General features: G+C 32.2%; 1 protein-coding gene across 1 annotated transcript; it reads left to right on the top strand.

Moving 5' to 3' along the window:
• Positions 1–101: 101 nt before the first annotated feature.
• Positions 102–25,644, top strand: LOC143082221 (glutamate receptor ionotropic, kainate 2-like). The gene is made up of 14 exons (XM_076257806.1): positions 102–505; positions 8,118–8,276; positions 9,142–9,378; positions 9,770–9,960; positions 11,456–11,509; positions 12,321–12,417; positions 13,839–13,999; positions 14,826–14,945; positions 15,937–16,062; positions 16,922–17,083; positions 18,699–19,002; positions 20,623–21,157; positions 21,703–21,901; positions 25,151–25,644. The coding sequence occupies exons 1-14, from the start codon at positions 427–429 to the stop codon at positions 25,157–25,159; spliced, it is 2,433 nt and encodes an 810-aa protein (XP_076113921.1). The 5' UTR covers positions 102–426; the 3' UTR covers positions 25,160–25,644.
• Positions 25,645–26,702: the final 1,058 nt, after the last annotated feature.

Below are 26,702 nucleotides of genomic sequence, written 5' to 3'. Positions count from 1 at the left end.
GAAATGTAAATATTATAATTCATATAATATTAATACCATTATAACAGCGACTATTGTACACGGTAGAAAAACAATATGTAAAACACTATCTATGGGGATTTATTAATTATATCAATTCTAACAGTTATGTGGTGATATTTCTCTTCTCCAGGAGTCAATAATAGTATAACCCTCGGACAAGGGCTGTGGCTATCGCTAAATCTGTCTAAAGTGAAATTTTGTTTGTCAAGCTGGAATTGGTCAGTCAGAATGTTTTGAAATAATTAAATTTGTACTATAAATGCAAAAGCTAGAATCAGTTACAACATTCCAGTTTGCACTCTAAGAGTTTATGACTGTTGCAAGGATTAGATTCCTGTAGAGAAATAAGAACTAGATTCCTGTAGAGGCATATTACTTATAACCTGGTGAATACATACTTTCAGCATGAGATTAAAGATATTGGTTTTCTTCAGTCTGTGCACTGTGTTTTCTGTGAAGTCTTTCAGTACATATTTAAACGCAGGTATGTTTTAACTTCATGCATATAATGGTTCCCGGATTAACATTCAAAACAATACACATTTAAAAGGATCAAAAGATTTTAAAAAATCACAGAAGTTTCTGTTTCAAACAGATTTATTTTGTAATCATATTTTTCATTACATTGATTGCCATGAACCATGGTGTTTAAGTGAACACTGTAATTGCAAACCTCTGACGTCATACTCCGTAAGATGATGCACGATTTAACAATACCTAGACAGATACATATAATTCATTGCACTTTCTATATATTTGCATTAAAATTCAATATTCAATGCGATATAAAGTACACCTAAATATGCGCATTCGAAAGATAATTTGTTGTTCGGTCATTAGTTGAACATTTTCCTATTTTTTTCTAAGAATTATCTTATACTCTTAAGACGCTTGTATAAAGTATTTTTATACATTGTAAATGCAAATTTTATACAATATATTTTGTTTAGGAGATGCACACCCTTTTCACATACAACATGGACTTTTGTTGAAAAAAAAATGTTTTACTCAGTACTCGAGTTATAAAACTTGTGCTCGAACCAACCAATCATGTATTGTGATGGGATAATTTCTGATTGTGATAATCGTACTCGAAATTTTGTGGCGTCAAAGTCACACTACTTATCTCCCCTGATTTAGGAACAATTGATATGTTCCACCTGCATTTTTGATATAAGTAAAGAATAATTGATACGAGAATTCAAATATAGAATAACATCCGAGGAGTACAATGTAACAGAACATCACAAGTACAAATTTCAAGAAGCTATATCTTATCGAACATCACTAGTACAAATTTCAAGAAGCTATATTTTCTATAAGCATTTTAAATACGTTTTGATGCTACGTTATCAAACATAAATATCAATACACCATTTTCGACATTTGAAAATGACTGTACCAAGTCGGGAATACGACAGTTGTTGTCCATTCGTTTAATATGTTTTATCATTTGATTTTGCCATTTGATAAGGGACTTTCCGTTTTTAATTTCCCCCGGAATTCAGTATTTTTGTGATTTTACTTTTATCAATACAAATACAGAGTAGAAACGTGAATTAACTATTTTTAGTGTGTAACAAATTTCTTCGGATGCTATAGATAATTACGAGTTTTGATGGACCTTTCGATTTATCTGACACTTTTGACTTTTCAACTCTTTACACTACACTTACATGTACGCACCATCTAATAAAACAAAGGTTTCCCTCATGGTCGTTTGAAAAATCTAATTGCAAGTATTTTTGCTGCAACTTGCAATGGTCATCTTTTTATCCGACAGGTGACTCATCATGATGCTTATTTCTGACATTTAGAGATACATAATTTCTTTATTAGTTGTTATTGGCTTTAAACACGTTGTCGTTAACTGCGAGTACTTTTTACTTTTTTTTCTGTTTGGATCAACCTGATGAGTGAAGCCCTCCATTTTCAACTGATTTTTATAATATGTTCATATGTTGTGCTGTTACACAACTGTCAAAAGTTGGATTGGGAACTCCCTTACATGTTGAACCCCGCCGCTTTCCGTGTATGTGGCTGTCCCAAAGTGAGGAGCCTGTAGTTATGTGGTTGTGGTCTGTTTCTGTTTATCATATTTGTTTTTCGTTCATTGTTTTTATTTAATTTCAGGTCGTATTTTTTTCTCGTTTGAATTATTTTACATTTGTCGTTACAACTTACTATGTGATAGGGGTTTTTCACATTGTTGAAGACCGTTCAGTGTCTTATAGTTGTTAACTTCTATGTCAGTATGAACACGTTTTGAGAGTTCAACTTGTCTGATTTGCAATTATACAGCATCTTCTCAATGTTATATGTTTTCATGTTACCATTAGTCTTTTCTTAATTTGGTATAACATACATCCCGCTAATGTCACATAACTACTAGGTCATTCCACCAACACTATTGTACTTTTCACACTAGTCTCATATGTCAGTGCAATTTTCTGGTTGTTACCAGAACATTATAAACAGGGTTTTCATTAGTAAATGACTATAGTAATATAAGTTTTTATAATCATTTATTATAAAAAGAACTAAAAGGTAGGGATTGTAATTATACTCGAAGATCTAACAAGTAAATAACTTGAAATCCATGAAACAACAGAAATGAACTGAAAGACCCAGGAAAGATTAGGCAGTAGATGACAGTTAGTGACACCCAGCACATTATGTACTTAGTCAGTCGTAATACAGATCCGGTGTGGTTATTTGAATGATTATTTAGTACGACAATTAGTTTAAATGAAAAAAATCACTGCTCAAGAAAAAGAATAATCTTAACAGTAGTTATTGTTATCATATAATGACGATCTATTACAAAGTTATGCAAATTTATTTCAGCTCGTTTAAGAGAAAAACGTTCCTCCGGTTAGAGACGGCTTTTTTCTTCATTTAATTCATACTTGCCCTACCTGTTCTTATAGTGTTCACTGTTACACTGTTTATGAGAATAAAGTTTTCATTCATTATTTAATAGAATATCAATAGGGTATACCACTGTACAACTCTTAAATTTGGTTCATTAGGTTAAACCAAGAATCAAATATTAGGTATATTCATGATCTGTTGTTATTTTAAAATTTGATTCTATTGTCCAAGCAGAAAAGGAAAGTAAATATAAATGAGAATTTGATGCGTTTTTGAAAATGACACAATCTATATCAAAGTTTTATATGTGGTACAAACGTTTTTTTTTTTTTTGTGTGGCATACATCCTCAACATCATAGTCGTTTTTGGTGTGGCATCGGTAACTGCTTGCCTGATACCTGCATTTTTGACATAAGTAAAGAGTAATTGATACAAGAATTCAAATATAGAATTATATTCGATGAGTGACCGAACAACACAAGTAGAAATTGCAAGAGGTTATATCTTATCTACGAATTCTGATTACGTTTTAATCATACACAAATATCAATAAAAATACAGAGTAGAAACGTGAATTAATTAGTTTTTGCGTGTAAAACAAAATCTTCGGATGCTATAAATACATTTAAATTACGAGTTTTGGTAAACACTTTGACTTTTCAACTCTTTACACTACACTTCCACACCATCTAACAAAACAAAGGTTTCCCTCAAGGTCGTTTGAAAAATCTAATTGCAAGTATTGTTGCTGCAACTTGCAATGGTCATCTTAAAATCCGACAGGTGACTCATTATGATGTATATTTCTTAGATACATGCTTTTTTTATTAGTTGTTATTGGCTTTGAACACGTTGTCGCTAACTGCGAGTACTTGTTGCTTGGTTTTCTGTTTGTATCAAACTGATGAGTGAAGCCCTATTCAACTGATTTTTATAATATGTTCATATATTGTACTGTTACACAATTGTCCAAAGTTAGGTGGATGGGAACTCCCTTACATGTTGAACCCCGACGCATTCCGTGTATATGGCTGTCCCAAAGTGAGGAGGCTGTAGTTATTTGGTTGTGGTCTGTTTATCATATTTATTTTTCGCTCATTGTTTTTTATTCAATTCAGGCCGTAATTTTTCTTGTTTGTATTATTTTACATTTGTCGTTACGGGGCTATATGGGTTTTGACCATAGTTGAAGATCGTACATTGACTTATAGTTGTTAAACTCTATGTCATTATGAAGACGTATATTGAGAGTTGTCTCATTGTCAATTATACTGCATCTTCTTAATGTTATATGTGTTCATGTTACCATTAACATAGTTTGGTATAACAAAATAAATCCTTTATATTGTGGACAAATAATTACACGCTAATGTTACATAACTACCAAGGTCATTATTTTCTTAATCAATTTAAAGACAACGTTACTGTACTTATCATTTTTGTTCAAAAACCAGAACATTATAAACAGGTTTTTCATTTAGAAAATGACTATGGTAATTAAAGTTCTTTTTGTCATTTCTTAAAAATAGAACCAAAACGGTACGGATTGTAATTATACTCGAAGCTCTAACAATTTAGATAACTTGAAACCCATGAAACAACAGGAATGTACTAAAAGACACAGGAAAGATTAAGCAGTTGATGAAGTTAATAACACCTAACGAATTATGTACTTAGTCAGTCGTAGTACAGATCCAGTGTGGTAATCTAGAACGATTATAACAGTACGGCTTTGTTTGATATATAGTTTTTCACTGGTCTAGAAATGGCATAATCTAAACAGTTGTTATTTTTTTTAAATAATGAAGTTCTATTTCAATATACATTGTAATGTTAATTTATTTCAGCAAGTTTAAGAGAAGGTCCTTCCTCTTGGTAGAAACGTTTTTATTTTCTTCGTTTAATTCATACCTGTCCTACCTGTTGTAATAGTGTTCACTGTTTCAAAGTTCATAATCCAATAGAATATTAATAGGGTATACCATTGTACAGCTCTTAATATTAGCTCATTAGGTAAACAAAGAATCAAATACTAGTAGTAGGCATCCGTGATACGTTGTTATTCTAAAATTTGGATCTATTGTCAAACAGAAAAAGAAAACTTATATAAATGAGATTTTGAAGATTTTTTGTAAATAACACATACTTTATAAAAGTTTATATATGGTACGACTGTTGTTTTTTTTTTTTTTGGTTTTTTTTTGTGGTATCGGTGATTATTTGTCTGGTACGACTAATTCCATATTATTACAGAATTCCCTACATTTTTTTTTTTTCAATTAAATAAATGTGTTAGGGTCGATGGTCCTAGGACCATCGTAGTTAGGAATGTCCTGAGATATCTTTGTTTTACATCCTAAGACATGTCTCAGACACGTCCTAAGACCATCCTAAATAATGTCCCTTGACCTATCTTAGGACATATCCTAGGATACTTTCATTGACACGGCCCCAGTATGACTGAACTTATTAGATACGTCTTCTTCGGTTTGTTTAATGCTATTTATATAAAGATATCGTCGTTTGCTGACTACCAGCCTAAGTTTCTTAGTTTTCTTATTGCCACCTTAGAAACCCTTGGTATCTGATTAACGCCTTAGTTTACATCGCTTTCCGGTAGCCATCTTAAAAACCCATGGTATATGATTATCACCCATCGTTCCTGATTTCCTCCTTTAAAACCTTTAGTATCTGATGAACGCCATAGTTTACATCACTTTCTGATTGCCATCTTAGACACCATTTGTATCTAATTAACGCCTTAGTTTACATCGTTTTCTGATTGCCATCTTAGACACCCTTTGTATCAGCTTAAGTTTCTTGTTTTTTATAGCCATCTTAGTAATCCTTGGAATCTAAATAACGTTCTTCTTACATCGCTTTCTAGTAACCATCTTAGAAACCCTTGGTATCAGATTAACGTCCTTGTTTACATCACTTTCTGATTGACACCTTATACACCCTTGGTATCTGATTAACGCCTTTCTTTACATAGTTTTCTGATTGCCATCCTAGACACCCTTGGTATCTGATTAACGCCCTTGTTTACATCATTTTCTGATTGCCATTTTAGACACCTTTTGTACCAGCTTAAGTTTCTTGTTTTTTTTATAGCCACCTTAGCAACCCTTTGTATCTGATAAACGCTCTTGTTTACATCGCTTTCTAGCAGCCATCTAAGAAACCTTGGTATCTGATTAACCCTCTTGTTCACATCGTTTCTGATTTCCTCCTTAAAAACCTTTAGTATCTGATGAACGTCTTAGTTACATCGTTTTCTGATTGCCTACTTTAAAACACTGATATCTGATTAACGCCCTAGTTTACATCATTTTCCGATTGCCAATTTTATGTTTTTCGGGTTTTTGATTAACAATTGAAAAACATTGTCCTTTTTTTAAATGCCATTGATTAACAGCAGAGAATAAAGTGTCCTATAATTAAATTATAAATGGAGACAGTCTGTCGTAATTTGATATGCAAACCTGAAAATGAGCGTGCTTTACAAATAGACAAAATTATGTAACTAACTTTAAGTGGATACTAAACCTGCGTATTTGTATATTACAAAGCGTCATATTCCAGACACTGTACATTACACTTATAATATTTTATTGAAATAATTCTTATTGTTTACCATCTCTATGGGAAAACTCTGTGTTCATCAATATCTAAAATAATTCATCAATTTGTGCAAACAAAGTCCCTGGATAGTACTGTGGACACATCAGTTTAATGTCAGAAAACGTCAACATCATTCCAATAAATTGTGTAAGCATAGCATCAAATAACTTCCACTGATTGCATTAGCTAAGCCCTTCATTGCAGTCTGGGATCTCCACCTGTCGTGTAAAAGATTTATTTTATAATTATAACAGTATGAGATTTGAATTTGAATCAGTTTACATATGAATTTTTCAATTATTTTTATTTAAGTTTTTAATTATGTTTCAATAGAATTTACAGTATTTCATGTAAATAGAGTTGATGATGCAAGAAAACTTGCTATTATTCAATTACTCAGATAAAATATCGTTGATCTATTAAATTAAATATGATTAAGGTGGTATGGGTGTCTACCTCCATCTTGGATTGTAAAAAACAGAGAACCAAAGGTCCAGATTTTCCATCAAGTTAGCAAAATTTGGTGCAGGAATGCAGATATTTAATGTAAATTTTCATTTATAAGAATATAACTTATAAATATTAATATTTTTGCAAATGTTAATTATTTTTGGTTGTTTTTAAACTTTTTTAAATTGGCATTTTAAGGGGAGGTAACTCTAAAACAGTGCATTTTCTGAGGGATTCTACATAGAATTTTCCTTTTTTGTATTTTAGCCAGAAAAAACGTACGGTGAGCCTATCTTTTCTTTTGATATTCTCAAAGCAGTGTCTGAAAGCTATCGTTTCTTGAAGTATTTAACAATTCTATCATTTTGTTTAGTTTCTAATCACAAAATGGTGTTTTTCCCTGTATAATCCATAAAAATGTGTTATTTTGTCCCGTCCTGTAGCTTGAGAAAATGCGCGGTGACCTATCATTTTTATTATATTTTTCAACATGTATCAATAGATACCACGTTTTTGGCAACGTATGAACAAATTATATCATTTTTATTTTAGACTCCCATACCACTTTAAGTCATTAGAATCAGAAAATTCCATTTGAAAATGTAGTGGGTTAGTCGGGATATTTTTTTTTTTTTTTTTTTTTTTTTTTGGCAAAGTTGCAAAGTCTAATTTATAAATAATTGAGATGGACGTGTTTATAAATAACGAAAACAGCAAGATCAAAAACAAAAAAGAATTAAAAAAGCATAGACATTTGAAATTTTAGCCCACATATATATGAATATATTTATTCACAGCTAACATGTTGTTTTTTTAATGCAGCATGTTATAGAACACTTTTCATCAAACAAGTATGAAGAGAATACTTTCAAAGTAGATCTTATAAATCTTTTTGGCTATTTACAATTGACCCCAATTTGATTTATTTTGCTCTCTGACACTTAATCATTAGTTTTATTATTATTTTATCATAGTTGTGTAATGAATAATTTATCATGGATACAATATTATTCCAACTAAAATGTTTATAATTTATATTATTGACTTCTATGTACACACCTTTAATACACTTCTACAATCAAGACAAATGTTGCAACAAAAATTACTTTAAAGAAAATAATACTAAATCTGTTTCTTCTAATTACAGCAATTGTTGGGTACAAAGACCGCACTAATTTTGAGAATTACAAAACTATTGCTAAAACACTGGAAAAGAACTCATCTTTGCATTTCTGTAAACTGAACTTAACGGAAGTAGCCTATGATAAAACAGACGGACCACATGTTTACCAAAGTCTTACCTCTGGTATGTCTACTACAACAACAACAACAACAACAACAACAACAACAAATAATTTAATGCATGTATAAGATGGTTTGAATGTATATAACAATAATAAAAAATGAGTATTCTTGATTCGTACAAATTATGTTTTGTTTTACCCTGTATATATCTTTTCTTGTTTTACCCGTATGACAGGACCGGTACATTCCATGTTTAAGCATGGTGAACCTATGCTTTTTGACGTACAAACTATTTGTAAGCTAGAACTATTCGATTCGAATAAACTCTGATTGTTTTAAACACCGCGGAAACAGACGTTTAAGAAATGAATGTTTTGTGCAACATAGTAAAATTCATCTTCATAATTTCGGGTTTCCTTTTATTAGGCTTTCATTATACAAGCTAAAGGACCATGCTGCCATACAAAAACCAGATAAAAAAACAAGTTAAAATCGTAGATGGTTTATAAAAACTATCAATTTAATTTTCACCAGCAGTATATGCCTATAATGGCTCAGACATCTGTAAATGTTGTGAATATAGACACGGCCTATTTCAATTAAGAATAACAACTTAAAAATGAAGATAAACCAAGAAGCCACAAAATATCAAAGGTCGAGGAGGACAGATTAAAGCAAGGACAATAGAAATAGGTAAAGGACAAATCTGATAAAAAATATTCACAGTAATGAAGAATTACATATAGTAACAAAAAACCCGCAACTACGATTTTAAATGTGTTTGTAAGGCATACAGTATACTACTGACCTTTGATAGTTCTTATTGTAAACTCAATTCCTTATTCAAATAGTTCCTATTGCTATCGATTCCCGTAATATCTTGTGAACGACAATAACGATATGTTGTTTTTTTGTTTTTGTTTTAGCTCGGTCTTTATTTGATGATGACCGAATGGCTATAGCTATCGGTCCGTACATCGATGTCTTCACTTCCATGCAATATGTGATCCGGAAGCAGGTTCATCTGGTTACCGAGTCTTCAAGACAGTCTGAGCCGTCAGAAAGAACCTTCCCGATTCTTCCCGATGCTTCTTCTATGTCTACTGCGATAGCACAAATTGTTGAAAAACTGGAGTGGAAAAAAGTGGCGTTTTTATCCCAAGGTAATATTGTAGTATTCGTAAACTTAATCTGTTCTTACTTACTACAAATCTTTATCAACTAGCTTGTACACGTCGATTAAAATAAAAAAAAAATGTTTATGCTTAAGAGAACTTTGATGATCTAGATGTCAGAGATAACATAGTCCTTGTTTTGTCTTTATACTGTACTACGTGATCAATGTATTGATAAAGCTTCCTACATGTACGTTTTCCAATGGCTCGCCTTTATACAAAGTAAGACACATGTATTCCTCCTGCGTTGAATCTTTTACAACTTTCTCCAGAAATTTTCTAGATGTTTTAACAGCATGGTAGAGAGTTGTCTTATTTGAAATCATTCAACATCTTCTTATTTTTATATAATTAATGAAACCATTTTTTTCTTTTAAAGGTGATTTTGCACCTGTATTGTCATTAAGTCAAAAGAATATATTTGTCTTCCCAACACAACTTCCGGTCAAGATAACCACTAAGGATGACCCAGATTTACGACAGACTCTAACAACACTACGAATAAATCACATGGAAAAATTCATATTGCATTCAATGGACAGAGAAGTTGTTAAGAACGTCATTTTTGCGGTAGTTTTACTATTTATTTTTTCCATTGTTTTACCCGACAGTGACATTTTGAGTGTGTCAGTGGGTATAGATTCAGATGCATAAAATTAAAATTGAGAATGGAAATGAGAGACAAAAACCCAACCATAGAGCAGACAACAGCCGAAGGCCACCAATGGGTCTTCAATGCAGTGAGAAACTCCTGCATCCGGAGGAGTCCTTCAGCTGGCCCCTAAACAAATATGTTACTAGTTCAGATGGACGCCATACTAAACTCCGAATCATACACAAGAAACTAAAATTAAAAATCATACAAGACCAACAAAGGCCAGAGTCTCCTGACTTGGGACAGGCGCAAACATGCGCTCGGAACAAGAGACCAATGACACAGAAATTAAACAGTCATATGCCACTGCATGGCCTTCACCAATGAGAAAAGCTAATACCGCATAGTCAGCTATAAACGGCCCCGAAATGACAAATGTAAAACAATTTAAACGAGAAAACTAACGGCCTTATTTATGTAGTGTTGGTGATGAAAAACAGTTATATATGTAATCATCAACAAACGACAACACTGAATTACAGGCTCAATTTCCTCATTTCCTCAATTTTGGTGATGAACCACAAATATGTAACACATCAACAAACGACAACACTGAATTAAAGGCTCAATTTCCTCAGTTTTTGTTTGTCTCGTTGTTTTAATAATTTTTTATCGATTTATGAGATTTGAAAATTGATAAACTACTGTCACCTAAAACGTAAAAATCACAAAAATACTTTACTCCAAGAAATATTCAAAACGGAAAGTCACTAATCAAATGGCAAAATGATAAAACACATCAAACAAATGGACAACAACTGTCACAGTACTGATTTGGTACAAGCATTTTCAAATGTAGGAAATAGTGGATTGAACCTGGTTTTATAGCGCTAAACCTCTCACAGAAGTGGCTATTGTTAGAAGCAGCATTTAATTAACAAAATCAATTGCAATATTTATATCTTATTATACCATTGTGATTTAATCGATTTTACAAGTGTTAATTAACTTTTTATACTTTGTGTCTAATACTGCATTATGTAATTTCCCATGTTTCATCTTGAAAAATAAAATAATTACAAAAAAAAAGTTCATCTGAAAAATAAAATCACAAAAATACTGAACTCCGAGGAAAATCTAATCGGAAAGTCCCGAATCAAATGGCAAAAATTAAATGACAAAACATATCAAATGAATGGACAACAACTGTCATATTCCTGACTTGGTACAGCCATGTTCAAATGTAGAAAATGGTGGATTGAACTTGGTTTTTTAGCGCTAAACCTCTCACTTGTATGACAGTTGCATTGTTGATAAAAACAAATTTCTATACATTTCCGGCAGAACATCTCCATCTACCTCACCAAACCAAGTATCAAACTCCTAACCGTAAAATGGTGGAAAGTTTCGGATATCAGTAGTAGGTCATTATTTTGCACACTTAAAATAACAACTTTCTGTATATTTCAGGCAAAAGATCTTCATTTACTTCACCATTCAAGGAAGTGGTTTCTAACCTATTTGGTAATTAATTACTTTTAGTTATTGATTGTGTGTTATTGCAATTTTCCTTCCTGAATTATTTTATTTCACCTTAAAATATTGGCCGATGCTAGACTGTATCTATAGGTCAAGTAAGTTGCCTACAAATGCATTATTGCTAATATAAAAGATGTGGCATGTTTGTCAATGAGACAACTCTCCACAATAGACCAATCGACACAGAAATTAACAACTATAGGTCACCGTATGGCCTTCGACAATTTGCAAAGCCAATAGTCAGCCAATACAAGTTTGTTATGTCTTCATGACCAATATTTTTATTGGGCAGAAACCTAATAAAATCATGAATTGAAACACAAATCAAAGTACACAATTATATCAGTACATTGATATATATGACCTTTTTTATTTCAATAGCCTAACATTGTTTACGTTTGTATCTTCATTATAAATTTTATATTTCTGCAAAATTTCATATGAAGCAAGGAGGCAAAAGATACCAGCGGGAAATTCAAACTCAAAGACGAAAATAAACTGACAAAGGCATGGCTAAAAACGATATAAAACAAACAGAAAAACAATTATAGTTCACAATGAACAACATAGAAAATTAGAGACTGAGCAACACGAACCCACACCAAAAACTGGGGGTAATCTCAGAGTCTTCTTCATTTGTATAATTTAACACACAACATTTGTTTAGTTTGTGTATTTTTGATGAGGATAAAGCCTGTAGAAAAAGGTTTCGGATTCTCCAGATTTATAAGAGTAATTTTTATTAGTATCATTTCAGTAATTAACATAGCTTGAATATTTCTGAATTTGTATTAAGGATTTTGAAGATATATTCGATACAAGCTTTCCTACGTCTGCTACCCTGTACGGTTTACAGATGCTTGATCATAACAAACTTACTACTGGGATACCAGGTAAATAAAAAGCAAATGTGTTATGTCAGATCTGTTTAAATACAAATTTAGAGTATATAATTAATTCAAGAAAAGAATCAACATGTTTTTGTCCCTCGAATTTCTCAGAATGGATGGTCGTTTGCCTAATGCCTATTAGTTCATGTATGTTCAGGACAAAGAAACATGTCAGGTTTCCGTTACTGTTTTATTGATTGAATTCGTATTTTCAAAAAACTGTGTTCCTCTTCAACTTATTATTGGTCAAATACACATTTTACATCAGTTAAGTAATGCAAAGTGCAATACGTGTCGTCTTTTCCCTGCGTATCACGATGCGAAGCAATTGGTAATACCATCTCAAAATTGTAAAGAAACAACAATTAATCTTGACCGGTTGCGTATGAGTTGTGAATATGGGAATACGTCAGGGAGGAAAAAAGAAATTGTATAATGCGGATGGTCTGACTGTGGGTGTTCAAGACACCATCGATGAAAATATTGCTACCGGATCACATATTGTGTAATAAAGATAACTGTGTATCAACATCACCGGATAAAGAAACCCTTGGTCTGGCTCTCTATTCATTGTCTAAGAAAAAAATGTATTTCTGTACAAATACCAGCTGGATATCTGTTTGTTGATATATGTACATTAATGTAGTTTTTCTTGGACAATGAACAGACAACCAGAACAAGGGTACCTATATCCGGTGGTGATGACACACAGGGAACACAAGTACAAAAGTGTAGTAAGATTTTAAACATTTCGTTTGCTTTAAATTGTAAGCAGGATTAGTTTTATTCACATTATTTTTCTGTGTATGAATTTTTCTTGTGTTATTATCGCCACTCGATCATTACCTAATTTTATAAAAGGACAAAAATGATGGACGTATTCCTGAGGGTGGAGATGTTGTTTTTTTTTCTATGCAATGAGTGGAAGGATAGTCCTATAGCATATGTTTTCGCATGCTTATTAAATTTTAACGTTCTTATACTGATACTGATACTTTTATTATTATTTTTCAATGCCCCCGAAGTAAAATGTAATAGCACTAAGTGTTAGGATGAAATCGATAGAAAATGTCGCTTGTTCATAAATATAGGATAAGATTGCAATATTGAGACATTAAGACTAAATAGCTATAGGTGATAAGGTTGCTTATTTTGCATACTTCGATAAAAAGTCGTTTCGTTTACAGAAGAAACTATTTGGTTACCTTAACATTTGAGTTAATGACCCGTAAACGTGCTGTTTTAAAAGGCAATGTTTCCTTCTTACGGCATACTATATATAACAAATGTTCTGTTTTGAAAAGCTTATGTTTTATGTTTATGGCCCATAGTAAAGTGAATGTTCTGTTTTGGAAATGTTTGTTTTGTTGTTTTGTTAATCGTATTTGCCTGACATATTTTTTTTTGTTGATTTTCATTTGTAGGAGATTATTTTAAGAAAAAGTCCCGATTTGAAGTAGCAGTACTGGTTGACACTGTAGATATGTTGCGTCATTTCCTGTCCCAAAGCACTGATTGTAACGCAGAACCGGAAAGAGACAGATTCATTACAAAAGAGAAAATCTTGGATAAAATGCAAGAACGGGTAAAGTATTTTCATTTCACTGAACATCTATATCTCACTGGTTACAAGACGTATAACGAATAAACTCACCATAGATACCAGACTTGATATTTTGTACGCTAAACACTCGTTTCGTCTTAAAAAGAAAGATCTGGTATGATTGCCAATGAGACAACTCTCTACTAGAGACCAAACTAAAGACCACGATTGACGCTCGAATAAACAAAAAAATAAAAAGGCTTATTAAAGAGGAAAGGACAATAAAAGTACAGAATTGAAACACACTTTCGGAGCACCAGAGTTTAATCCAAGTGTTTTGAGGTCTTCCTTTGTTCTATCTGCCATTTTTCTTGGTATTCACGGTCTATAGACACAGGTGTCCGTCTTTCTTCTAGGAGCGATTAGATTCCCGCCTTATAACGCAATTCACTGTCTATAGACACAGGTGTCCGTCTTTCTTCTACGTAACGATTAAATTCCTGCCTTATAACGCTATTCACTGTCTATAGACACAGGTGTCCGTCTTTCTTCTACGTAACGATTAAATTCCTGCCTTATAACGCTATTCACGGTCTTTAGACACATGTGTTAGTCTTTCTTCTACGTAACGATTTGATTCCCGCCTTATAACCCTTATTTTTTATACAAATAGTAATATCATAATATGTTTCTATGACAGCACCCCAACAACAAATATTACCAAAAGAAATCTAGTGCTTAGCATATTATTTTTTTCTTACATTTAACATCGTAGTTTTACCACCAGAATTTTTCATAGTATTCTCTCAGCTAAGATTTATTTATAAGGAGTCAAAGATTCAAATACTTTCTATAATTTTGTCGTCAGGAAAACCAATACAATGGAGCTTTAGGATCATACCATTGGATTCTTAAGCCTGAGACACAACTTCGAATAAAAACTAACTTCAACATGAGTTTAACACGATTGAATGGTAAAGTAGAACAGGTAAGTAACCTATTAATATATTGGGATGTGTCGACGTTACATAAATGTTAAAATGTTTATACAAATATCGTACATCCTTAAAGGTACCTCATAAGACTCATATGTCTTTATAAACTCATGTATATCCTACACAAACATTATAATCGATGAATTTCAGACAACACACTAATAGTTCTAGCTCACTTTTTAAAGACAAGTAGGATGTCTTCTAAATTTCATCATAATTTCGATAAATGAAATATTGCATTATATTCAATTCGTTGATAATAATACATTTAGATTCGTATTGTTTGTAATTGAAGTGATCCATATTGTCATTTCAGATTGGTTTAGGAGCACATTTTTATACATTTTAAATTGGTTTATGTACCTTCATACATTTTAGATTGGTTTAGATTCAAACGCGCAATTTTACACCAGTACTTAAAACCCTCCATCCTTTATGGGTGCATTTTACATAGATAGATAAAATTGTATAATATAAGCAAAATGAGGATGTTAAATTTGATGTATGCCTTTTTGTGCTTTTTCGTTACATTTGTTGTTTTTATAGTGATTAAGATGGTAACACAATGTTGACTACTATACCCCTATTTTTGACATTTTTACCTATTGTGTCTGTTTGTTTTGTTCACGCATCGGTGACACTATAATGGAATTTGATGCGACTGTCATACAAGTGAGAGATTTAGCTAGTTATAAAACCAGGTTCACTCCACCATTTTCTACATGCCTGTACCAAGTCAGGAATATGACAGTTGTTTTCCATTCGTTTGATGTGTTTGAACTTTTGCTTTTGCCATTTGATTGGGGACTTTCCTTTTTGAATTTTCCTTGGAGTTCTGTATTTTTGTAATTTTACTTTTTATGTACATTTACAAGTACATTTATACATTTTAGATTGGTTCATGTACATTTATACATTTTAGATTGGTTCATGTACATTTTAATACATTTTATATTGGTTCATGTACATTTTGATACATTTTAGATTGGTTCATGTACTTTTTCTGATAGTGGACCTATCCTACGTGTGGACAAACCAATGGACAGGGATGTTGATCACAAATTGGATGAAGTTTTGAAAGACAAAAATTTCACCGTTATTACTCGTTTAGTGAGTATACGTATTTACTATTCAGGATTTTTTTTAAATGCAGTCCTTTCATTGGTGTTCATTAATGTAATTATGTGTTAGCATAGGATACAACATTTAGCCTGAACACCTTTAATCTCAGAATCAGGTGAAAACTTATACAAATGAATTATAAAACAAATAAAAAAAAGACCTTTGATCCGTCTCTTGATAACAAAAGAGATAAATAAATCTGTTTATATATAAACATTCAAGTCTTATAAACCACATTTTTCATTTTCATCTGTGTATTTTGTGGAATGTTTTTTGCAATTTTGTCGTCTTTCTTTTGAACATCGTCTTGGCTTTTAGATATGCGAGTTAGAGTGTTCCTTGTTGAAGGTATAGTCTACAAATCTCTTCTGATTTATTGAATTCATAATGTGTTGTTTTCATCTGTGTTTCTTTGGTTTATGGGTTTTGATTTTCCCAAATGTTTCCTTTATCTCGTTTTGATTAAAAATGATAAAGATAATTGCATACTGTTGACAACTATTTATAACTTTTTTCACCTATTATGTCTGTTTGTTTTGTTCAAACACCGTTGTCAATATGATGGAATTTTATGCGACTGTCATACTAGTTTTAGCTAGCTATAACACCAGATCTCATCCATCATTTGTACAAAAGCCTGTACCAAGGCAGGAATATGACAATTGTTGTCCATTTGTTTGATATGTTTGAGTTTTGCCATTTAATTAGACACTTTCCGTTTTGAATTTTTCTGGGAGTTTAGTATTATTTTAATTTATGTTAATCATATTTTCATGATGTAATCTTTCAAGTCAATCTTGTCTTTTCTGATAGAGTTGCATTATTATTTATTGTTCTATCTGTGTAGGACCCACCATTTGTTCAGAGAAGACATGACGGTAGATATGAAGGTTTCTGTGTTGATATCTTAGAGGAAGTGTCCAGGATAATGAACTTTGAATATAGCATCAAACTGGCAGACAATGGCGTTAGTGACTGGGACAAAATCATCAATCAGATAGTAAAAGGAGTATGTATTGACTGAAGCAGTAAACCATGATATCCATTCAGCATCGTTATCACGGTTTTTTCATCATTTTTAAAAATGTGTGCCTACTTTTAGTATTTTGAAAATTATTATAGATATATAGAGACTTCAAATAGCAATTTTTACCTGAAAGACTTGATTTACAAATAATCTATCATGGACAAAATCGGAACGACTCGTCAATAAATTATTGACGTTTAATTATAGGTTAGACAATACTTGGTCATGTTTTCGTAAGATTTAAGCCCAAGGCGAAGCCGAGGGCTTAAATCTTCATAAAACATGACCAAGTATTGTCTGACCAATTTAGAACATATTCACACTTTCGAGTGACCTTACACAACTATCTTTTCCCATTGTAATATTTAAACCTAAATAAGAGTTCACTTTTTATAATGAACTAAATATAAAACATAGGTAGTGATCATTTCAATGGATGAAATGAAATAGCATTGACATAGTGAAGGATAAATTGTTTTTCTTCTGCTTCAGGTAAAATTTAATACTTAATATATATCTTTAGATTTTTTTTTCATTTTAAAAACCAACACAATGCTATGAAAATCCCCTTTTTGAAATTTGATTTTTTTTATAAATATAAAACTCTCTGTATGAATATTTGAATTCAGACTATTCAACATTAAATGCTTACTTTTTATTGATAAATTTAAATGTATTGTGTTTCTCCGAAAACAATCCTTTGCTTTATATATCATCAGTCTGGCATTGAATATTTTTGAAAGAAAAAGAAAATAATTCTCTTAAATGTAAGGCATACATGGTATATAAATTAAATAAATATCATTTTATTTATCCTTACCAATTTTTTTGGTGTATTCTATATATGTGTTTCATTAGAAAATGCATGAAATTTTGCAAAATTCAAAAAAAAATTATTTTAATCTTTGCTCTTTCATCTTTAATCAGTAGGCTATTTCCCCAAGGAAAATGCCTTAGGGGATTGAACACTTTGTTAGTGCAACTATTAAGAGTTCACTTTCATAATTAAATGACAATGAAAAGTCATTCATGTATAATATGTCTGAGTGCATGGAAAACCATGTACTATGAAAATTAGAGGGCTAAAAACTGACTTTTCATTGGACGAGAAGGGGTGAGTATGTTCTAAAGATGATTTTTGTGCCTACCATCTTTAAAAATGTATAAAATATAAATGTGCCTTTCATGACTAATTTTACTAAATAGTGGCCATAGTTGATGACGCAGGTCAACGAAAGAGCTCATGATTACTCTAACCCATGTATGTGCTAAAAAAATCAGAGAAAAATTTAATTTAATAATTGATAACTAAAGGGGTAACACTCATAATACAAAGTTTTCTTATAGAGGTGTGCTTTGGGAATGATTTTGTTTTACTAATGTTTTTATTTGTAAAGGAAAAGGAAACGTTTTTGAATTTTTTTTAAGTTGACTTTTTTGTAATACCTGTCTTAAAAAGGTGCAGTTATCATGATAAAAAAAATCATTGAACAGAAAAACTCATATCTTATATATTTAAAAAGTAGATTTACTACCGTTACCCTCAATACACAGGTTACATGTGTAATTAAAATTGATCCTTATTATTTTCTTATAGGATGGAGATATCATTATCGGATCTTTGGACGTAAAATCTTTACGTGAAGAGCAAATCTCTTTTTCAACTACAATAATGGACTCTACTGTTAGCATACTATTACAAAAACCACCAGCTACGCCAACTTTCTTCCAATTCCTCGGGCCATTTACCTCACAATTATGGTTTACAATCCTTGGTGTTTTCTTTGTTGTTGGAGGTGCACTTTATCTGATGGGACGATATGATACAACACAAAGAGAGTCGGAACAACAATTTGATCTGAAAGAAAGCTTATGGTACTCTCTTAACGTTCTTTTACAAGGTAATAATAATATAAAGGGATTATAACAGCCAAGCCAGCTGAGGTTCACCTCCGTGTGCGGGATTTTCTCGCTAGGTTGGAGACTGTGGCCATTGGCGGTTGTCTGTTCTGTGGTCGGGTTGTTGTCTCTTTGACATATTCCCCATTTCCTCTCTCAATTTTATTCCATTTTTTAAAGGTGAATATATTAGGACTTATTATGAATCCTGCTTCTACAAGGTAGTGATAATAGGGCATAATCAAAGATCCTGTGTTCTTACAAAGAAACTAAAAACGTCGGCGGATCTGTAACTGAATTAGCCGATTTATGAATTTAGAACAGCGGTATACCACTATTGCGTTTGTTTAAATTACTTACGCCTTTGTTAGCATGAACATTTATTATTCGTATAAAGTCATGCTGATTACAACGTGCAGTTATATCTGCTTTCAAAATCTATCTTTCCAACCCGTCCTGGTTTCCCTATTACAACCAAAATCAACATGTGACATTCGATATTGGTATCAGTATATATTCGACCTGGAACTTGTTAATAGTTGGTATTGGAAAACACAAAGGCCAGAAATGCTCAAATTTTTCATCAACACTATTATCCTGCATAAGTTAAGGGATTTCGCTTTTCAGTTTCAAAACAATTAACTTTTCAAAACACTAGTTTATAGCGATAGGGGATTTATAAAGAGCACACAAATGTATGGGTCAGTATGCTTGTCTTCGAGATATTAGCCATTGAAATTTTGACTGGAAATATTCTCTTGACTTTTATATAGCTTGATCATCGACAAGGTAAAGTTCTCAAAAACTATTATTTTTTTTACATTTTTACAGATGGCTTATCATTACACATTCCGAAAATCTGACAACAATCCCAAAACATGACAAGTGAACTTCCTTTAGTATAATCTTTTGTTTTCACGTCATGTCAGATACAAATAAAGGCAACAGTAGTAAAACGCTGTTCAAAACTCGTAAATCGATGGACAAAAAAACAAAATCGGGGTAACAAACTAAAACTGAGAGAAACGCATTAAGAAGATAACAACGACACAACATTAAATGTAACACACACAGAAACGGACTAAGCATTAGACAAAATTCGATGAGAATAACAAATATAACATTAAAACCAAATACATGAAGTTTGGATAGAAAAGTACCGTGACACGTCTTATAGTAATGTGAATTCACACTCAAATATAAGAGAAAACAAACGACACAACGGAAACACAACGTTAAAATGTAACACACACAGAAATGAACTATAATATAACAATGGTCATATTCCTGACTTGGCACAGGGCATTTTTAAAGAATGGTGGGTTGAACCTGGTTTTGTGGCATGCCTTTCCGCTTTAATGGCAATGTTAAATGTAACATTAAAGTGACAGCATAAGATTACAGGACTACAATACAAATAAATAGAAGATCATATTAGACAAAGAAACACATGAATAATAGCTGATAAAAGGCACCAGGTTTAAAATTCAATACGCCAAAAGCACGCCTCGTCCACACCAGTGACGCCCAGATATAAAAGTTCGAAAGTCAAAACTGGATCTCGTTATTTTAGTAGTATATATGATAATAGGCTCACTTTAACTTTGTTTTTTCTGTTACAGGAGGAACTGAGTACTCACCTCAGACTACTTCTATGAGAACAATTGTTGCTATTTATTGGTTTTGTACTCTTATCATAACTACCGCCTATACGGCTAATCTTGCTGCTTTCCTCACGCTAAAAAATATTGACAACAGAGTCAAGACTGTTGATGCTTTAGTCTCACAAAAGAAGATAAGTTACGGTGTTCTAAAAGGAAGCGATTTAGAAAAATTCTTTGCAAAGTCTGATAATGACGTCTATAAAAGAATGTGGATACATATGAAGTTAGATGAGGTCAATCTCATGCCAGATAAGAGAGAGGAAGCAAGGAAAATGGTTCAAGGGGAAAATAATAAATATGTGTTTTTGGACGACAGTGTAATGAATGACCACTATGCTATGGAGCACTGCACTGATTTGGAATCGATACATCAAGGATTCGGTGATAAACAGTATAGTTTTGGTTTCCCACGTGGTGCTCCTTATAGAGATGATATCAATCGTGCACTGTTGATGCTGCAGGAGAATGGTCATTTAGATATTCTAAAACGAAAGTACGTATACATAGAAATAACCACTGGTCTGTTTGATTTAAATACAAATGCATATAAAAGGAGACGAAAGATACTAGAGGGACATTTAAGATCAATGATCGAAAATAAACTAAAACCACCATGATTAAAACAGAAAAAGACAAACAGACAAATAATCTTACACAAGACACAATATAGGCTCCTTAGTAAAATGGATTTAATGGTCATTCATAGACTTGAGATCCAAAGTTTCATAGCCTAAAAATTTGATATACTTAAGTGATGAACTATTTGAACGAAGAGGACTCAAACAGAGTTGCCAAATCCATTAATTATCAACTTATTCTGAGGGTGTAAACAAGTTAGTTTCGTTATAATGTCTAAATTTTAAGGTAATGAATTTAAGAAATGATTGCGACAAATCATGTCCGTAGAGAACGCTAACCACAGAGCTGATCTTACTCTCAACCAGCCAAAGAATAGACGCAGCAATAAAAAATGAAAATATAAAATTATAAAGTTGAACCTGAAACGGTGTACTGGTTAACCCGATTTATTTCTTGCAGATGGTGGCGTTCAAACTGTACACAAGCGGAAGTAGCGAAGAGTCAGATAAAGTCCAGTTCCGAGTTAGAAATTGAAAACATGTTTGGTGTTTTTCTGATTCTACTTGGTAGTATTGTTCTAGCAATCATTGTTGAAGTTTCTAAGCGAGTGAGAGTTGAGATAGAAAAACGATGGTATAAAAACAAAGTTAAAAAAGAGGTAAGTTATACATATGTTACAATTAAAATAAGAATGATTACAAGAAGATTTTGGCAACAATTATCAACTGTCTACATAAGACGCATCACTAACGCTCAGATCAAAATAATTATAAAGACAAACAAGTACAAATTCGAAGATCATTGAGGACCCAAAATTCCTAAAAGTTGTGCCAAATACGGCTAAGGTAATCTATTCCTGGGATAAGAAAACCATCAGTTTTTCGTAATATTTAAAGTTTTGTTAACAGGAAATTTATTTAAAATGACCATATAATTGATATTCATGTCAACACCGAAGTGCTGACTACTGGGCTTGTGATACACTCGGGGACGAAACGTCCATCAGCAGTTGCATTGACCCAGTGGTGTAAATGGTTATTAAAGATACCTCAATCATCAATAAAACAAAAGCATGTTTCGAGCGTCACTGATGAGTCTTTTGTAAACGAAACGCGCGTCTGGCGTATATCCTAAATTTAGTTCTGGTATATATGATAAGTTTATTTTATGAAGAGGTTAATATCGGCAGCAGTATTTAAACGTCATTAAACAGAAACAATACCAAGAACAAAATTGCATCTGAAGCAAAATGTGTAAAATTGTAAATTAATCAACAATAATAGTCCTTACAGCAACCTCACTAGAAATGCAGGAAGAACAAATGCTGTGCAATGATTAGCGCCAATTTAATTTTTATTTGATGCTGTTTTGTTTCAATGTTTCTATAATGTTATAAACTCGAAAAATGTACAGCTTGACATTTAATTGACAACTACCTTAAGATGAAGACTGTATCCTGACTTCTAAATTTCTTTCTGTATTATTTGGATAAATTTTATATTTGACATGAGTGGCTATTTTATAGACATATACATGCTGTTTCTTCTTTATTCCTTTATTCATATTGTATGAAATGTCAATGCAGACAATGTTAGAAAGGAATTGTTTCAAATAAGCAGCAATATTTGGCACAACTTTTGGGAATTTTATATCCTCAATGCTGTTAAACTTTGTACTTGTTTTGGCTTTATAAATATTTTGATATGAGCGTCATTGATGAGTTTTATGTAGACGAAACGCGCGTCTGGCGTACTAAATTATAATCCTAGTACCTTTGATAACTATTTACACCACTGGGTAGATGCCACTCCTGCTGGACGTTTCGTCCCCGAGGGTATCACCAGCTCAGTAGTCAACACTTCTGTGTTGACATGATTATCAATAATGTGGTCATTTTTATAAATTACCTGTATACAGAACTCTGAATTTTTCGAAAAACTAAGGATTTTCTTATCCCAGGCATAGATTACCTTAGCTGTAATTGGCTGAACGTTTTGGAATTTTGGATCCTCAATGCTCTTTAACTTTGTACTTGTTTAGCTTTATAAATATTTTGATATGAGCGTCACTGATGAGTCTTATGTAGACAAAACGCGCGTCCGGCGTACTAAGTTATAATCCTAGTACCTTTGATAACTATTTACACCACTGGGTAGATGCCACTGCTGGTGGATATTTCGTCCCCGAGTGTTTCACCAGCCCAGAAGTCAACACTTCGGTGTTGACATGAATATCAATAATGTGGTCATTTTTATAAATTTCCTGTTTACAAAACTTTGAATTTTTCGAATAACTTAGAATTTTCTTTTCCCAGGCATAGATTACCTTAACCGTATTTGGCACAACTTTTTGGAATTTTGGATCCTCAATGCTCTTTAACTTTGTACTTGTTTAGCTTTATAAATATTTTGATATGAGCGTCACTGATGAGTCTTATGTAGACAAAACGCGCGTCCGGCGTACTAAGTTATAATCCTAGTACCTTTGATAACTATTTACACCTATGGGTAGATGCCACTGCTGGTGGATGTTTCGTCCCCGAGTGTTTCACCAGCCCAGAAGTCAACACTTCGGTGTTGACATGAATATCAATAATGTGGTCATTTTTATAAATTTCCTGTTTACAAAACTTTGAATTTTTCGAATAACTTATGATTTTCTTATCCCAGGCATAGATTACCTTAACCGTATTTGGCACAACTTTTTGGAATTTTGGATCCTCAATGCTCTTTAACTTTGTACTTGTTTGGCTTTATAAATATTTTGATATAAGTGTCACTGAAGAGTCGTATGTAGACGAAACACGCGTCTGGCGTACTAAATTATAATCCTGATACCTTTGATAACTATGTACACCACTGGGTAGATGCCACTGCTGGTGGACGTTTCGTCCCCGAGGGTATCACCAGCCCAGTAGTCAACACTTCGGTGTTGACATGAATATCAATAATGTGGTCATTTTTATAAATTTCCTGTTTACAAAACTTTAAATTTTTCGAATAACTAAGGATTTTCTTATCCCAGGCATAGATTACCTTAACCGTATTTGGCACAACTTTTTGGAATTTTGGATCCTCAATGCTCTTTAACTTTGTACTTGTTTAGCTTTATAAATATTTGATATAAGTATCACTGATAAGTCTCATGTAGACGAAACGCGCGTCTAGCGTACTAAATTATAATCCTGGAACCTTTGATTACTATTATGTACAAAAAAAAGAAAAACAAATATGTAACACATCACGAACAACAACCACTGATTTACAGGCTACTGACTTGGGACAGGCACATACATACATAATGTGTCGGGGTTAAACATGATAGCAGGATCCCAACTCTCCCATAACCTGGTACAGTTGTGTAACTGTATATAGTTTAAAATGCATGTATTTTTATTCTGCATTAACTGGTATTTAAATCACATATTAAGATACTTTACAAATGTTTGGTATATCTTGTAAGTCTAAATGAAAACACACATAATTGGAATTGGGAATAATTAGAATTGCAAGATTTCCAAACGAAGTGTGTCGACTTTGTAAGCTATGGATACATCCATTATTTATCCAATTCCCGCGTAAAACATGTAGTTAGTATCTAACTTAAATTCACTTGTTCACCTTATATCCATGCAGTATCTGTGATTGTGATATTACCACTAGCTATTGTATAGCTTTTCTATTCAATTAATGTAAAACTTATAACGAAAAGTATTGAATGAACTCGACAAACAATAGTTAATATAAGCAATTGCATATTCATTATACATACGATACTGAAAACAAATTATTTGGCCTAAAAATGTAAACAGAAGATAGATACACTTTTATGTATTTACACAGGCATAGATGAAACTTTGACATTTTATAATATATATGTACATTTTTTTATAATTTTTTTTTTATAGATTTCATAGATACACAGTATAAATAGCAAAATAGTCTGACAGTTGGAAATATACAAATGGTTACTGGTCAAGAGTAAAAGTAAAATATCAAATAAAACAATGACATAAATCGATAAAATTGTCTACTGTGTAAAATAAATATTCGAAAATAACGTTATCATGAAAATAAATAATTACATTATCCAGTAGTGCCATATTATGTTATCGGTGCAAAGTCTGATATAGGTGAATGGATTTGGATGTGTATACATTTATATTATGTTTGTATCACTAAATTAGTTATCAACTGTAATTTGACCACATACTAATAAATATAACATTGTCTGATCGAAATGTAAAAGTTTATGTCTTTTCAGAGCTGTGCAGATTTCATACTGTCATATGAATATATGTGTATGTAATGTAATATGTTGCTGTGCATGTCAAATAACATTATAAATACCTATTTGTTTTCACCAGATGCATATTTCGACAATTAAAATCATTAAAAATGTTGCTTGTCGCCAAAATATTTACGATTCAAAACCTTTTATAATCCCGTCTTAGATTCGATAGTATACAGTATTTCATTCATGAATATTTCCTATAGAATTCACCTTATCCAACAAAACGGATTAGAATTTATCAAAAATTAAACTAAGTAGATGGGGTATAGAAATTATTGAGACAATTGTCAAACAAAAGTTCAAATGAAGGGGATGTAAGCAATTATGCTTGGCAACCGTATGGCCTTCAGCATTAAAATTTCTCAGACATTATAGACGGCTAAAAAAGGCAGGTAAAGTGTGGAATAATTCAATTGAAAAAAAAAATTTCGTTCTCGTTAGTGACAGTAGTTAACGAAAATCAAATATGACAAACATGAACTAACGATAAATAAAAGCAACAGTAGTATATAGATGTTCGGAACTCATAAATCGATAGAAAAAAACAAATCCGGGTCACAAACTAAAACCGAGGGAAATGCATTAAATATAAGAGGAGAACAACGAAAAAACAGAAACACAACATTAAAATGTAGCACACACAGAAACAAACTAAGCATTAGACAAAATTCGATGGGAATAAAAAATATAACATCAACACTAAATACATGAATTTGGGATAGAAAAGTACCGTGACACGTCTTATAGTAATGCAAATTCACACTGAAATATAAGAGGAAACAAACGACACAACAGAAACACAGCGTTAAAATGTAAAACACACACAGAAACGAACTATAATACAACAATGGCCATTTTCCTGACTTGGTACAGGACATTTTTTAAAAATACAATGGTGGGTTGAACCTGGTTTTGTGGCATGCCAAACCTCCCGCTTTAATGTTAATGTTAAATATAACATTAACATGACAACATATCATTACAGGACTATAATACAAATGAATAGGAGAACATATAGGACAGAGAAATACTCAATATCTCAACTTGTACGATTCGCTCGTGTATGTAACAATGTTTTAGATTTTAACGAGAGAAATTTATGTATTACTGAAAAATTATTACACCAGGGTTTTCGATATCACAAACTAGTCAAAACATTTACTAAA

The sequence above is a fragment of the Mytilus galloprovincialis genome, chromosome 7 (genome assembly GCF_965363235.1).
Source record: "Mytilus galloprovincialis chromosome 7, xbMytGall1.hap1.1, whole genome shotgun sequence".
In the NCBI taxonomy this organism is placed as follows: domain Eukaryota; kingdom Metazoa; phylum Mollusca; class Bivalvia; order Mytilida; family Mytilidae; genus Mytilus; species Mytilus galloprovincialis.
Note: the sequence above shows the minus strand (reverse complement) of the source record. Positions and strands in the feature narration are given on the sequence as shown.